This window comes from Camelus ferus, chromosome 9, assembly GCF_009834535.1.
Source record: "Camelus ferus isolate YT-003-E chromosome 9, BCGSAC_Cfer_1.0, whole genome shotgun sequence".
In the NCBI taxonomy this organism is placed as follows: domain Eukaryota; kingdom Metazoa; phylum Chordata; class Mammalia; order Artiodactyla; family Camelidae; genus Camelus; species Camelus ferus.
The window spans coordinates 51,578,779-51,593,658 of record NC_045704.1 but is presented as its reverse complement, the minus strand read 5'-3'; the positions used below and the strand labels follow the sequence as shown (position 1 = coordinate 51,593,658).

At 43.9% G+C, this 14,880-nt stretch overlaps 1 protein-coding gene across 1 annotated transcript; it reads right to left on the bottom strand.

Moving 5' to 3' along the window:
• Window positions 1-2,097: 2,097 nt before the first annotated feature.
• NUDT7 (nudix hydrolase 7) lies at window positions 2,098-13,479 on the bottom strand. The gene is made up of 4 exons (XM_006178224.3): window positions 13,324-13,479; window positions 11,075-11,228; window positions 6,515-6,673; window positions 2,098-3,718 (listed from the first exon to the last, which is right to left on the bottom strand). The coding sequence occupies exons 1-4, from the start codon at window positions 13,356-13,358 to the stop codon at window positions 3,350-3,352; spliced, it is 717 nt and encodes a 238-aa protein (XP_006178286.1). The 5' UTR covers window positions 13,359-13,479; the 3' UTR covers window positions 2,098-3,349.
• Window positions 13,480-14,880: the final 1,401 nt, after the last annotated feature.

Genomic DNA, 14,880 nt, shown 5'->3' with positions numbered 1-14,880 from the left:
CATCTCTCCCACATTACAGAAGAGGTAACTGAGGCCTAGAGAGAATGAGTTACTTGCTGAAGGTCACTGAATGGGCTGATGCTGGAGCTAGGATTCACCTCTAGGTATCCTGACTCCAGACTCAGGGCTCTTAACCACCTGCTTACCAAGGCCGCAGATGCAAAGAAGGGGACAGAGTCGAGTTGCCTAGAAGGCAGAATCCACAGAATTTACAGACTTCTAGGGCCTGGAGGCAGTCGATATTTGGGGATGTTTATCCAGCTCACTTTCTTCAGAAAGGCTCCCACCCAGGGGTTATAGGGAGACACATGTATTGGTGGCCCCAACTCTGATCCTTGCCCTTGAAAATGTCTGCAGGTTTTTGGAAACCTGCTGGGTGACTCAGGTGAGGCCAAATGGAGCTTCCTTTATGGAATTATGGATGGAAGAACTTTGTTTCTGTTGCTTTTCTATGTCAGTATCAATCAACTCAATAAGACGGTTATTGTCATACTAATAACAGGTTGCAAAAGTGAAGGCTCACATCCTCTTGCTTTTGAGGTAGCTGGCTGGGGTCGGTCCCCATTGCTATGTTTCTTAAGGCTGTTTTTTTCAGTGGTTTTGCAGATTCTGTGAGATCAGTATTCTGCCAATAACTTCTTTCATTCGACCCAGATGTGCTAGACTTCTGTCCCTTTTAACCGGAAGATATTTAACTAGAACCCCGAACACAGATGCACCTAAAATACACCACCAAAAAAACAGGGTAGAGGCAATACATCCATCACTAGCTATTCAGCCTCTTAAATTGGGCGGCCATGGGTGTCACTTAGATTGCAGACTTCAGCTGGGCCACCACTTCTTAGAAACTAGGCAGTTCTGGGGAGTTCGCAGAAATAAAGTTTGGGAAGGTAGCTTTCCACACTGCTAGAGAGGTCAACAATCTACCTGGCAGTTACACCGCTGTCAGATTGTAAATACACATTTGCAAACGCCTCTATAATTGTTCAGAAACAGTTCAGGCCTGTTCACACAGGGCTAGTTACAGAATGTTAGTGGGGAAGCTCACCCAACACCTGCTTTCGTGGTCGGTGCCAGATTTGCGCCATTTCAACATCTATGGGTATAAAGCAGCAGATCGAATATTTTCCTCTGCCAACTCTCAGGAAATACAAACTCCGCAGAAATGGACAGTTGTGTGGCTGGCTGATGGGTTTAGTGTGGGCATCATATTTTCAGCTATATGAAATACAGTCTTATTAAAAATGGTCTGGCTTCTTAAGAATCTAATAATACTCATCACACAATTGAGGTTAGGTGACTTTCTTCATGACCCTCCCTGACCTGGGGCAGGATGGCTAATGCCATAATTAAACAAAGAAATCCCTGCTAGCCATAGACAATATGTAGACAAGTGGGTGTGGCTGTGTGCCAATACAACTTTATTTACAAAGATTTAAAAAAGATATCCCTGCTAACTCTAAAGCATGGTATATGGAGATGCCCTTGTAAAAGTGGTAGATTTCAAGGCGTGCGATTCAGAACGTTTGTCTCTTTGACTTTTGATTTGAGGATCGTGCTTGAAATCAGTGTTTTTCTGCTGTCGTACTGAGACAGGTAACATTCTCTCTCCTGATTGTAGGCATATGGGCCTCTCATATTCCTTCCTTTCAGCTACCCTGGATGATGACTGTCAAACTCCACCAACACCCAACGTCATCTTGCACATGTCCCAGGACCTATATGATAAATGTCAGACCATCCTAAATTCTAACTGCTGGCGACCTCTCACATTTGGGTGAATATCTATCTATTTTCAAGTGTTCTGATATATGGTTGAGGTTACAGCTCTGCTCTAAAAAAGCAACCCCAAATTACAGTGGCAGCTCTGCCTTCCCCTCTCAGCCTCCATCCATCCATCTTCCCTAAATAATCCCTCCTTACTGTGCAGCAGTCAGCTCAAGTATTGCCTGGTTCACCCGTACGGGGAGAATCCTCTTCTCAGTGCAGTCTTAATTCCAATCAACTCTCTCCTAATGTTTGCAGGGTACAGAGCAGGAATACAAATGGAAGCCCACTTGTTATCTACCCATATATTTTCAGTATCCATCATGAGTATTTTGTTTGTTTTTATTGAAGTGTAGTCGGTTTGCAGTGTTGTATCAATTTCTGGCGTACAGCAATAGTGATTCAGTTATACATGTATTCCTTTTCATGTTCTTTTTCATTACGGGCTGTTGCAGGGTATTGAGTATTGTTTACTGTGCTGTGCAGTGGATCTTGTTATCTGTTTTATATATAATAGTATAGTTGATTTACAATGTTGCATTAATTTCTGGTGTACAGCAAAGTGATTCAGTTATACATATACATATATATTCTTTTTCAACTCCAGACAACCTTGTTTTTTATCTATGTTGTATACTGTAGTTTGAATCTGCTAGTCCCAAACTCCTAATTTGTCCCTCTCCCCTTTCCCCTTTTAGCTACCCAAATATTTAAAAGTTATAAGTCAAACTGACAAACTGTTAAGTAAAATAGATTCTGTCCTCTTGCAAAAAATGAAAAATAAAAAATTACAGAGGAAGCAATGACAGAATTTTGTTCTGCTTTCATGGAACAGCCCCAGGTGAAATTCCTAGGATCGTGGGTTGCTTTCCTCCAGAGGGTCACTTGGAGATCCCAGCTCTCATCATCTTTTGGTCCTGCCATTCCTGCAGGAATTGTCTTCATCTGTATAGTCTAGGCTGGGTTGCAGATAAATCATGGAAAGGGAAAGAGAATCCAGGGAAGCTGGTTTCTCTCTTACACTGGAGATGACCTGCAGGGATGGCTTTCACTCACACCCCATTGGCCTAAATTAAGTTTCAGGGCTACACGTAACTGTAAGGGAACTTCGGTGATGCTGTTTCTACCTGGGGAGGTTCCAGGCTCAGTTTCAACTTTCCTGCCATCAAAGAAAAGGAGGAGAGACTTTGATGGCTGGTCAGAAGATTTTGTCACAGGTAACAGACCAGAAGAGATATTACCTCTTACAGATAAGATAAATGCCACAAGGTCACAGAGTCAACAAATATTTATTAAGTGCCTGCTTTGTGTCTGTTCCTTTTCCTTACATGTATGAGAAAAATATTGTTAACAAATTTTGCGTAACATTCTGCAACACGATCAATACATCTTTCCACTTTGGAAAGACTTTTGCTTTTTCAGATAATACAGGGCAACTAGGAAAAAGACAAGGTTTTTACCTTCCTATTGCTGGAAAAATACTCTGCACCTGTCAAATTCCACCAGCCGGCATGATTGCTGTTCTGTGGCTAAGCACACACAAACACTTTTTAAAGAGTTGTTTGGATGTTGGTCTCATAAATCATAACTTACTTGTTGTACATTTATGAAGCTGCAGGAAGGACTTTTCAGAGGATGAGGTCAGATTGTTGAGATCAAATTCAACCTCAAAGGCGGGTTTTTTCCCCAAAATAATTAAGGCCACAAACAAGGCACATCTTGCAGTTAATCCCCGGATATGATAAGTCACACCATCTTCAGGGTTTGTGTACTGAAAGCAATGAATAATCACATCCCGGCCAAAACGTGTCAGGTGATTCTGATGGTAGACGCGGGGATGCAGGAAATATTCCAGAGGCACCAGGAACACATTCTTAACTTCATCAGGATTAGGCTTGGCCTGGAAGTTGTGGTCTATAAATCCTACAACCGGCGTTACTACTGTATCGATCTGAAAGCAGAAAACAAAATCCACAAATCGAGAAGTGAAGAGATGCTGTTTCTGATGCTAAAATTGTGCCCCTTCTATGTAAGCTGAGACGACAGGCCAAAGCAGTCAGTTACAGAAGGTGGGTAGGGAACGAGGAAAAACGTGCTCGGAAAATGCTATCTTTTCGCAAACGGAAACTGATACCTTATTTTGGAATGGTGATTTGGTAATATCATAAAACTGTGGTCCCTTTGACCTAGCAATCGCATTTGCCTGAGTATATCTGTATGATAAATTCCTACCAGTGAGGAAAGATACAAGACTAGAGCATGATTTCCAGCAGCCCCAAACTCTAAAGTTGTCCCTCCTCAGTTGGTGGTGGATCAATGATGACTATAGCCATATAAGAGGGTACCATGCAGCCCTTAAAAAGACTGTGATGGACACCTCTCCTTATCAGTAGACACAGGTACGTACCATCACATCAACAGAAAAGTCACATAATGGTCATTGTGGCATATTCCCACTTACGGGAAATTATATACATATCTATATAAATAATTATACATGAACTATTTTCCATAACATATATGTACATAGGTTGGGGGAGCATTTCTATTTACAATCACTACTGCTCACAAATGAATCTAGGGTGCTGTTAGGTGAAAGATTCTGCTGGGAATCGTGATGGGGGAGCCTGGGGTTTACTGTAGGAGCTAAGAGCTGCATGACCTAAAGTGAGAAGAATCTAGACTTCCTGGGAGGACTCCCAGGGGAAAAGCCAAGGATCCACTGTGAGGCTGGGATACTACAGGAAGATACACAGGCCTGGGGAAAGTTCTGAGGAGGGACAGCTGAATCATGCTTAAGAACAGTGATGGCTCAGACTATTAACCTAATTAATGATGAAAGTCAACCTGTGGACCAGGAGTAGAGGATGGGAGCATAGACTTTTGATATCCTCGGGGTGAGAAATCTGGGTCATGAGTTGCCTGAGGCGGGGGCTTCATCCCAGCAGCACCCATCACTATGCTTGGCCCTCAGTGAACGCTCAGCCTGCTGTATCTTATCCCCGTCGTGGGCAGGACTCAGTCGCTCCTGGGGACCTTGGAAATGGAGTTCCTCTCACTCTCAGAACTTTTAACCATGATGCGTTTTGTCAAGAGAGTTCTAAATAAATCCCTAAAATGTGCCGGGGGATTTGCAGACATCAAACTGAAAAGGGCTCCAATTAGGAAACACAGTTGAAGAGGAAGTAATTGACACATCTGGTCCTAATCCCATGTTACTTTCCTCTCTGCCTGGTTTCTTTCTCACTGAGGATGTACTGATTGAGTGGCTAGTAGCTTCTTCCAAACTAAATCTCCTTTGAGTGGTGACTTTTCTATTTTTAAAATGGGCCCAATTAAGACCTATGTCAGCATCATTGATCTTCACAAAGGATGATCTAATCCACTGATTTCCTAATTTTCAGGCATCAGTGGAATTCTTCCTTTGAAGTAAAAATTTACCCGAAAGTCTAACATTATTTACTATATAAGAAAAATGTATACCTACCTCTGATACATGATGAGTCAACTTCACCTCTGTGGTAGCCTCCCCCCAAACCCATAACCCTAGCTTAACCAGGAGAAAATATCAGATAAATCCAAACTGAGGAGCATCCTACAAAATCCCTGACCAGCACACCTCAGAATATCAAGGTCATGAGAATAATGGAAGTCTAAAAAATGTCACGAATCAGAGCATAAGGAGACTTGACAACCAAACACAATGGGGTGTCCTGGATCAGATCCAGGACAGAAAGGAGGAGGTTCACAGAAAAACTAGTAAAAGACAAGTAAAATGTGACGTTTAGATAACAGTAATGCACTAACATTCGTTTCTTAGTTATCACCAATGGACCTAACAACGGGGGAACCCAAGTGCGGGTCCGTGAGAACTTTCTGCAGTATGTCTGCAACTTTTCTGTAAATCTGTAACTATCCTAAAATTAGAAGTTTGCATGAAAAATGTTACACCAATAAAATACTTCTGTTATCCAACTTCAAATTTACAATATTTACTCCTCCTAAAGTCAGTTAGTACAACAGTGTAGTTGTAGTCAGCTCCTGCGAAGTAAGATCTGGCTAGAGCAGCCCCAGAATTCACTTTGTGGTGATGTTTGTTTGCTTGATGTGCCATCAGGGAAGTCCTGCTTCACACAGAAATGCAGTTACAGGTAGTCTTTCTTTTTAAACAGCTTCCCTAGTGATCTCAGGATACAACTCAATCATGGTGACGTGGAGAAGCTTGGTCCCACAGTGTGTGTGAAAATGAGTATCTTTAGGGCAAAAGTGATATACTGGTGGCCTCTAAGGAGCTAAAATTTGGTATGTGGCATGCCTAAGTACGTGTTATTTTTTCAATAGAATTCTCAAAAGAAACGCATACTGGAACAAAATAAATGTGAACAGAGTGTTCATGAAAGAATTAAGGCATCTACGGGGTTCCACAGCACCCAGTTTGAAAACCACTACAAAAAATTAACAAAAGAAACAAAGATAACAAAAAGAAAGAAAGGAAAGCCAGCAAGCAAGAAAGAAAGGCAACCACTGATGGAGTTCAGTCCTTGCATATCTGGGTGGGGAAGGGATGGGAAGGGAGGCTTGCCCCAGGCCTCCTAGCTCACAAGGGGCAAGGTCCACACGTGAGTCAGTCTCTTCACTCTGTGGACAGCACTCTTGGGGGACATATTTGGCCAAACATGGAATCCTGAAGCCAGTGTATCCACTGCGAGCTCAAGAGAGTCTAAGAAACCCAGTTTCCAAGCCTTACATCAAACAGCAGTGGCGCCAGGCAGCAGACGACCTCCACCTGATGAGGACACAGTCCCACTTCCTCTTGGGCCTCCCGGAGGGCTGTGGCCACGTCATCTATGTCCGTAGATTCGCGCTTGCCTCCAGGAAAGCAGACTTCTCCAGGTGACCTTCTCAGCTGGATGCAGAAAGAACAGAGCTTTAACGTGTGATTCCAATTCTGGGACCATCCATTCATTCAACACATATTTACTGCATTTCTGTTTTTGGCCAGAGACCAGGCCCACACTCGTGGTAATGCGTGGGGAACAAGACCGAAAAGAAGAGGGTGTTTTTTGGACTTGGATCCTTTAAAGAAATGAATTTTGAGGGGGAGGGTATAGCTCAGTGATAGAGTGCACGCTTAGCATGCACAAGGTCCTAGATTCAATCCTCAGTACCTCTGTTAAATTACAAAATAATAATAAATAAATAAACCTAACTACCCCCCCCAAAAACAAACAAAATATATATAAATATAAATGAACTTTGAGAACTACCCTCACTTAGGATTTTTCTCCCAAAGATACCATACACACAGATTTATCTCAGCAGGGGAATTAAAAGCTAAAAGCTAATGAAAAGGTGATGTTATCACTAGATAACCTTTATAGAGTGCTTACATGAATTTCTTTTCACTGGGTCCTCACAACAGTTCTGTAAAGGACTACTTTTTAAAGTCTCTTTCTCATTGAGGTAAAATTCACATAACATGAAATGAACCATTTTAGAGTGAACCAATCAGTGGCACTGAACACATTCACAATGTTGTACTACCACTATTTCGTTCCAGAACATTTTCCTCACCCCCAGCAGAGATGCTGCACCCATTAAGCCGGTGATCCCCATTCCTTTCTCCTCTCTGCCCTAACTCCCTGTGTCTATGGATTTACATATCCTGGATATTTCATAGAAATGGAGTCATACAATAAGTGACCCTTTGTGTCTGGCTTCCTTCATGTAGCATGATGTTTTCGGGGTTCTTCTGTGTCGTATTATGTATCAGCATGTAATCATTTTTATGACTGAGTAGTATTCTGCTGTGTGTATCCATCACCATTTGTTATCCATCTGACCACGGATGGATATATAAGCCGCTAATGTACTGTTAACATTTCCACTTTTCGATAAAGGAACCAAAGCTCAGAGAGGTTCAATAAGCTGGTTAACACAAGGGGAAGAAGTAAAGCTGTAATTTCCGCCAGTATTTAATTCTAGACCCTGTGCTTGTAATCAGCACATCATACGTTTATTAAGCACTGACTAAAACACCGCACATATGCTCAGTGGAGCCCTTGGCATTGACCTATGCCGGCAGCTCCGTTATCTTTGCACTTGTCTGTGAAGAACAGGAGCCTCTCTTGTCCCTGCATTGCCCTTTCTGTCAGTATCCTTGATTCTGCGCCCTGAATGTGTCTCCGTTTGTAGCATCCCTGATATTTTTCCCTTTCTTATCTCTGTCTTATAATGACTCCTCTCCTGTCTTGTGCAGGACTGGAGGAGCACCAGCCTTCCACTCTTCTCTCCTCTGTGGGACCAAACTTAGCAAGTGAGATCCATTTCTTTTACCCTGACCCCCAACCCCAACCAATGCTCGCCACGCCATCCTCTCTCTGCTGAGTTGTCAAGGAGACCTCAGGCTCAGCAGGAGACCCGGGTCTGCCTCTTCTCAGTTGTGTACAAGGGGTCATGGGGTAATACCAGTGTGCACCTCTCAGGGACATGGATCTGGTCACATGAACTGATGGCCAAAGTGCACGGCTCAGTGCCCGGCCCACATTAGATATTTATCAGTGAGGACTTGTAAGGTCAGTTCTTAATATTTAGAAGCTAAATCAAGAGGTCAAGGTAGCATTTTTAGCACCGGGGCAATATATCTGTATAAGAATAAATGAGATGCTGTTGTAAATTTTGTAGTGTTTTATAGTTTAAAGTCCCATTTGGGGAAGTTTTATAGGAGAAGAAGGAAAACCTTCTGAAGTTCATCTCTGCTAATAAATTAGTAACACTGCAGAGTTGCTACAATATATAGAAACCTCACACATCTTTATGTCAACTCGAGTTACAAGAGTAGGTTGATGGATGTGCGGCTACTGTCTTGACCACTCATCACCCAAATGCATAAGAAACAAACCTCCTGTTACATCACCTTTGAAAAAGTACTCGACCGTGTCAGGACGTTTAGCAGCCAGGCCTTAGTGACAGAAGGCACTACAGAGAATCACCAGGCTTCACAAATGCATAGACCTGGCTTACTGATGATTTCAAATGTATTTTGAAAGCTTTTCAAAAAGATCTCCTATTCCAATTAACAGGGACGAAAGATCATTTTGGATGAATGAGAATCTCTGCTCTTAAGAAAATGATGTGCTGTTTTGGAGAAAACAGACACATTCATTAAAAATGATTATTCACAAACTGTGAGCACCAGAAGGGCCTAAGTATAGAACTTTTCAACCTCCTTTATTTTTATTTTTTTGTAAATAGCATAAAACGGTTATTACATAAAACCTTATGGAATTCTATGCAGAAGCAAATAAGGTTGTCGCGTTTCCTAAGACTCCGATCTATGTTTTGTTCTTGAATTTCCTCTTGCTGATTTCAAGCCTTTGAGAGCTGGGAGCAGAGGTCGGGGGAGAGGGGAAGAAAGAAAGCAGAACAGCTGATTCCGGAAAGCCACTAGGTGAAGGGAGGTCTGCAGGGTCTGAAGGTCTGTGCCGCAGTGTGTGGGGCTTGGGAGGGGGGTGCTTGCTGTCTCTCTGCTGGGCACCAGGGCTCCAGGGCTCTGAGCTGAGTGCCCCTGGGTGAGGTGGGGCCAGACAAGGAGAATTGAAAAATACACTTGATAGCCAGTATCCTGGAGCACTGACTGCGTGCAAGCGGCAGTGCCAGACACTTCACAGACATCCTTTACCCTAATACCAACCCTCACACAAGGCACTGTTTTCAGTTCCATTCAAGGAAGGAGAAAACTGAGACTCTGAGAGATGAACTCTGTGCCAGGGTCCAGAGCTCACAGGAGAGGCCACACTCGAGTGGGAGGGATGGATGACAAGCGCCCCCCCCCCCCCCCCCACTGACTGGGAGGAAATCTACAAGTCCTGCTGTGTGACTCTCGGGAGGGACAGGGCTCCAGCAATGCCTGGGAGAATTTCTTGCCCCCACAGCCAAATAGGGCCTCGAGTCAGATTTAATTAGATTTAATTTTTTTTAAACAAAATGTGACCTTCGCACCTCAGAATTTATGGTGTAAGATGATTCTCACATAGTAATCAACAGGCAAAGCTACTCTGAGTGGAACAGAGACCCATTTTGGTGCTATCTAGGTTTTCTACATTATATTCATCTGATCATTTAAAAATATGTATTTAAATGCTTCTTTTGTGCTTTTTGACAGAGCTGGGAAGAGACCCTGGCCCCCGGGTTCCCAGTGAAGTATCTCCCCTGGAACCTGGACTTTCATCACCTAATGTTTTTATGTTTTGTTGCCAGTCCCGGACCACAAAGAATCCACACGTGTCTAATCCCAGATCCACAAAATTCTGATTGATTCCTCAGTTTTCCCTCCCTTAACCCTGCCCAAGGGATACTTCTTGTTATTCTGCTTGTAAAGCCAAGTTATTGCGGACCATGTTCTCTTTTGTACTAGGATAACGTTTAAATTACTGCTTGCCCAACTTTTCCTCAGAAGTACCCCCAATAGCAAGGAGAGTGACGGTACCCAGGGGAACTCCATTCCAGCCCAACATGTCTTTAAAGTGCAACAATATATCTTAAAACCTCAGGCCATGTCTGCTAAGACTTACTGAATCCTTGCCAGTGCCAGGGCTGTTTCAGGTGCTTTACATTTGTTCCTCTGTGACATCTCCACAGCAGCCTTATGATGCAGGTACTAATATCTTGTCCTCATTTTGCAAGTGAAGAGATGCAGCACAGAGAGGGTAAGTAACTAGGATGAAGTCACACAGCTGCAAGGAGAGACTCTGCATTCAAACATGGGCAGCCAGCTTAGGGCCCAGGCTGTTAACTTCAGTGGTTTAGAATTTTCACATGATACCTGGGATGGGGTTAGTCTAAAACAGTGGCTTGCTGTAGGGGCAATTTTACCTGCCCCATCTCTGCCAAGACAGTAAACAATGTCTAGAGACATCTGTGGTTATCACGAAAGTGTGTGTGTGTGTGCACATGTGTGCGCTACTGGCAACTAGTGGGTCGAGGCCAGGGATGATGTTAAATATCCTATAATGCACAGAGCAACTCCCACAACCAAGAATTCTCCAGCCCAAATGCCAGCGGCACCAAGGTTAAGAAACCTTGGCCGAAAAGTATTTTAAATTACTTGCTAGCCAAATGACTTACTTTACTTTCCAAAATTTCTCCAAAAAAGCCATGTTATCCTGTGGTTTCTTGTCCCCCTCGAACATCACAATTTACAAAGTCCCATGTGAGAATCTGTAACCTCAGAATATGCGCCAGTGACATTTCATGGGGTTTTCTGATGTCCTAATGCATTAATGGCAGGAGCCTTTCTGTCACCTACCTTCTCTGATCGGAGGGTGAACAAGAGGTAGAGTTTTCCTTCTTTAGCCAACAATGGTAAAAGGATGGAACATTTTTTAGATGACAACTGAGAATACTTGGTCCCCACATCATGCTTTTTTAAGCGGGCCTTAGTGTCAGTTAGCAAATTGTCTCTAAAATGGAAAAAAAACAGTTGAGTCACCAGAGTTAGGATAAAAAGCTCCTAATCCCAAAGATGTTTCTGCTTTTTGTATGTCCTGGCATTTACTATTTTTGAGTCTTGGTGTGCTTTCTAATAATATGGTGGGAATAATAATACCCAAATCACGTGACTGGTGGCAAGCTAAAATGAGGCCAAAAACTGCTAAGAACACAGTTCAGTACCTGAGTTTCTTTAAAACCTTAATTAATTTTAAATGATGGGAAAATATTCTTTCAACAGTGCAATAGTTAAATGTTGAAATCAATGATAATATTCAGGAAGACAAGTTTGCTAAACAAGTCACTGTAAAGTTAGACCATCGTAAGGTTAAAGACTTTCTCTTAGCCTGGCCCTATGTCACATTACCAAACCCTTGTCTTCAAATCCCTTATCACAGTGGTTCCCAAACTTAAGCAGCAAATAGAATCACCCAGAGGGCTTGTTCTAACCCAGACTGCTGGGTCCACCTTTGACTTAGTAAAATGCAAGTATTTAGACTTACAACCATAAATGGTGCCCTGAATCCATAACTGGGGGTTTGTTTAGGTCCCTCTGACAGGTGTATTTTATTGTTGGTTTGTGAGGTGGGTTAAATAGTGTTGACCCCCCCCCCCCAAATTCATGTCCACCTAACACCTGAGAATGTGACTTTATTTGGAAATAGGATCATTGCAGATGCAATTAGTGAGGGATTTGAGATGAAATCATTCTGGATTTAGGGTGGGCCCTAAATCCAGTGACTAGTGTCCTTATAAGAAAAGGAGAAGACAGAGAGAGACACAGATACAGGTTCTGCCAAGAACACTAGAAGCCACCAAAGCTGCAAGAGGCAAGGAGGGCTCCTCCCCTCAAGACTTCATAGGAAGGATGGCCCTGCTGACTCCTTAATTTTGAACGTCTAGACTTTGAACTGTGGGAGAACTCATCTCTGTTGCTAAGCCATCAGTTTGGGGTACTTTATTATCACCCTAGAAGGAAGCTCTAGAAACTTAAGAATTTGATTTTAACTTTTCTATGGTTAAGGTACTTCTGCATCATGGGCAAGGTCAGGTGTTTAAGTTAGCCAGAACTGGTTTCCAAGTGGTAGGGATGACCTCTGTAAGCCCCCTTTCCTCATCTGTGACATGTTGAAGATACTTGTGAGGCTTACATGACATGGTTCATATTCTGTGGCTGACACTCAGACAGTGCCCAGCGAATTACCATTACATGTTATCATAAATGTCTCGGTTATTAGATACGCAGTTGTCTGCCAAAGACGTTTGTGACTTTTTGCCTCTTTCTACAAGGCAGGTTGCTCAATTATGTGGTTGGGTAACAGCAGTGGTTTTCAAAAACGACTGGCCTAAGACTCACAGAATGCTGGCACTGGAGGGGACTCCAGAGAAAATCCCATGCGCACAGGCCCGCATCAGGAAAAAGAAACTGGCCCTACACAGAGTGCGAGGGACTATTTAACAGTGTGGCTTTTAAGAGGCACCGAGAACTGACTACAGGGACCAGCAGAAGCAAAAGTCTGCAAAACGTGTCTGTCCATATCAGGGGCTGGTCCTTGGAGTAATCACCATAAAAACACCAGCAGTAGCAGCCACCCCATAGGCATGGGTTCATCCCTCCATATTTTTTCTCACTGACTCCTCACAACAGCCCGGCCAGGTGAGAACACGGCCAGGCTCAGAGAGGTTACGTAACTGAGAGACCCAAGTCCACGACTGGAAGTAATCCAGGGCTGCCTGGTGCGAGCTCACGGTCTCTGAGGTCGGACTGAGGACAGGGAGGGAAGCCGGCTCCGCAGTAGAAACGCTTTGCCTTTGGGGAAGAGGTATGCACCCATCAGGCCAAACTCGTCTCTGTCTTTGCGGGAGAAGGTGCGAAGGCCTTAGGACCCTGCGAGCGGCCGAGGAGGTGAGTGTCCCAAGCGCTGGCTCGGAGGGTGGGCAGGCGGGCTCCGCGAAAACGGTCCCAGCCAATGCCCTGGGCACCCACGGCCCGTGATCTGGTCAGCCTCGCCGTGATCAAGGCCGGGCCAGGCCGGGCTTGGGGTGCCAGGGTCGGGGAGGCTTTACCTGACTGGCTCCTGGGGAGGACAGGGTGGCGACATCTTCCACAGCAAAGTTTGTTTCCGGCCACCGACCCCTCCCAGGGGCTTGGCCGGACGGGCATGCGCAGAGCAGCTCTGGGCCGGCTGCGCGGGGAGAGGCGGGGCCTAAGGACAAAGGCAAGGCAGGACCTGTGGCGGGGCGAGATATGAGGGCGGGGCTGGCGAGGCTTAAGGCCACGCCTTCCAGGTGCCGCAAAGCAGCTCACTTCCTCAACTGCAAAAGGCAAATGAGGCATTCGCAAGTTGATGGTTAAAAAAGGGACGAAAAGGTGAAAACGCAGTGCTGCTGAGTTGAGAGGATTCTGACACGGGCACTCAATGTTGCTAGGAGGTCAGATTGGTTTAACTTTTATGAAAAGCAGTCAACACATTTTATCAAGCGCCAACTTTGTGTGGAATGCAGAGCCCACAGGGCGCGAAAAGACAACGCAGGGGTTACAGTCAAATGGGAGAAAGAGACATGAATCAAGAAATTACCTAGATATAGCAGAAGCCCTTAGTCCCTGAAGAGCATATGAGGGCGAAACGTGACCGAATCAGATCAGAGAAGGCTTAACAAGAGAGAATGGGAACGGAGCTGACCTCGAAAGCCGCTGTTCTCCCAAGTGTGGTCCTCGGACCAGCCGCAACTGCACCACCTGGGTGCTGTTAAAAATGCCGATTCTTGGGTACCACGCCTGAGCTACTGGATCAGAAACCGGGGGTAGGGTCCAGCGATCTGTGCTGTAAGGGGATTCTGATGCTCTGAGAGAGAGAAGGGCAGGGAGAGAGTTCCAGGAAGAAGGACAAGTCTGTGCAAAGACCCCAGAAGTAGCTGGAGAAGACTGAGTGAGAGGGAGCCTGGTTCGGGCTGACACACAAGAGGTCAGACTTCAGAGACTGAAGGCCAGGCTGACTTCATCCTGCACAGGACGTGCAATGCCTGGGCCCTCAGTAATTCCAGGACCCTATGAAACATTTTAAATTTTAATTTGTTTTGAAAGAATAAAATAAATATAATAATCAGCAGTATATAATAATGAATCCAGCCTGGGTTATATTCATCTTTATAGCAATGCAGTCATAAGATAATTTTATTATTTATAAATGTTTAATAAGTTTTATTATTTATATAAATTTATAAATAATTCATGTAAATTAAAATACCAATGCAGCCATAAAGTAGTTTTATTTATGTTATAAATAATTTATATAAATAAAATAATAAAATTATTTATACTAATTTTATTATTTTATGGAGGAAGTGGTCCATAAACCAAAATTACCTAGCACCCGTGAAAATCACAGTGTGGCCCTGGGTCATTGAGTAGTTGGGCCAAGGTTTCCCAAGACCTCTAAAACCCTTGAGTTCAGGTGTTCACCTGGCCAGTCTGCCAAGGCTGGAAGAGCCCAAACCAAAAGCTTAATGACATCCTAGTAATAGTGATGATAGCCTTTCACTCACATTAATGTACTTAATCCTATGAACATCCCCGTGAAGTAGGGTTATTTCCATGGAGGTATTAATGTCCTCATTTACAGA

Bases quoted from the DNA above. Each gene is read 5' to 3' on its own strand.
- NUDT7 (XM_006178224.3), bottom strand. From the start codon at position 13,358: ATGTCGCCACCCTGTCCTCCCCAGGAGCCAGTCAG. The intron at 6,674-11,074 runs GTAGGTGACAGA...TTCTGCATCCAG, and splicing joins TCACCCTCCGATCAGAGAAG to CTGAGAAGGTCACCTGGAGA. The intron at 3,719-6,514 runs GTAAGGCTTGGA...TTCTGCTTTCAG, and splicing joins TGGCGCCACTGCTGTTTGAT to ATCGATACAGTAGTAACGCC.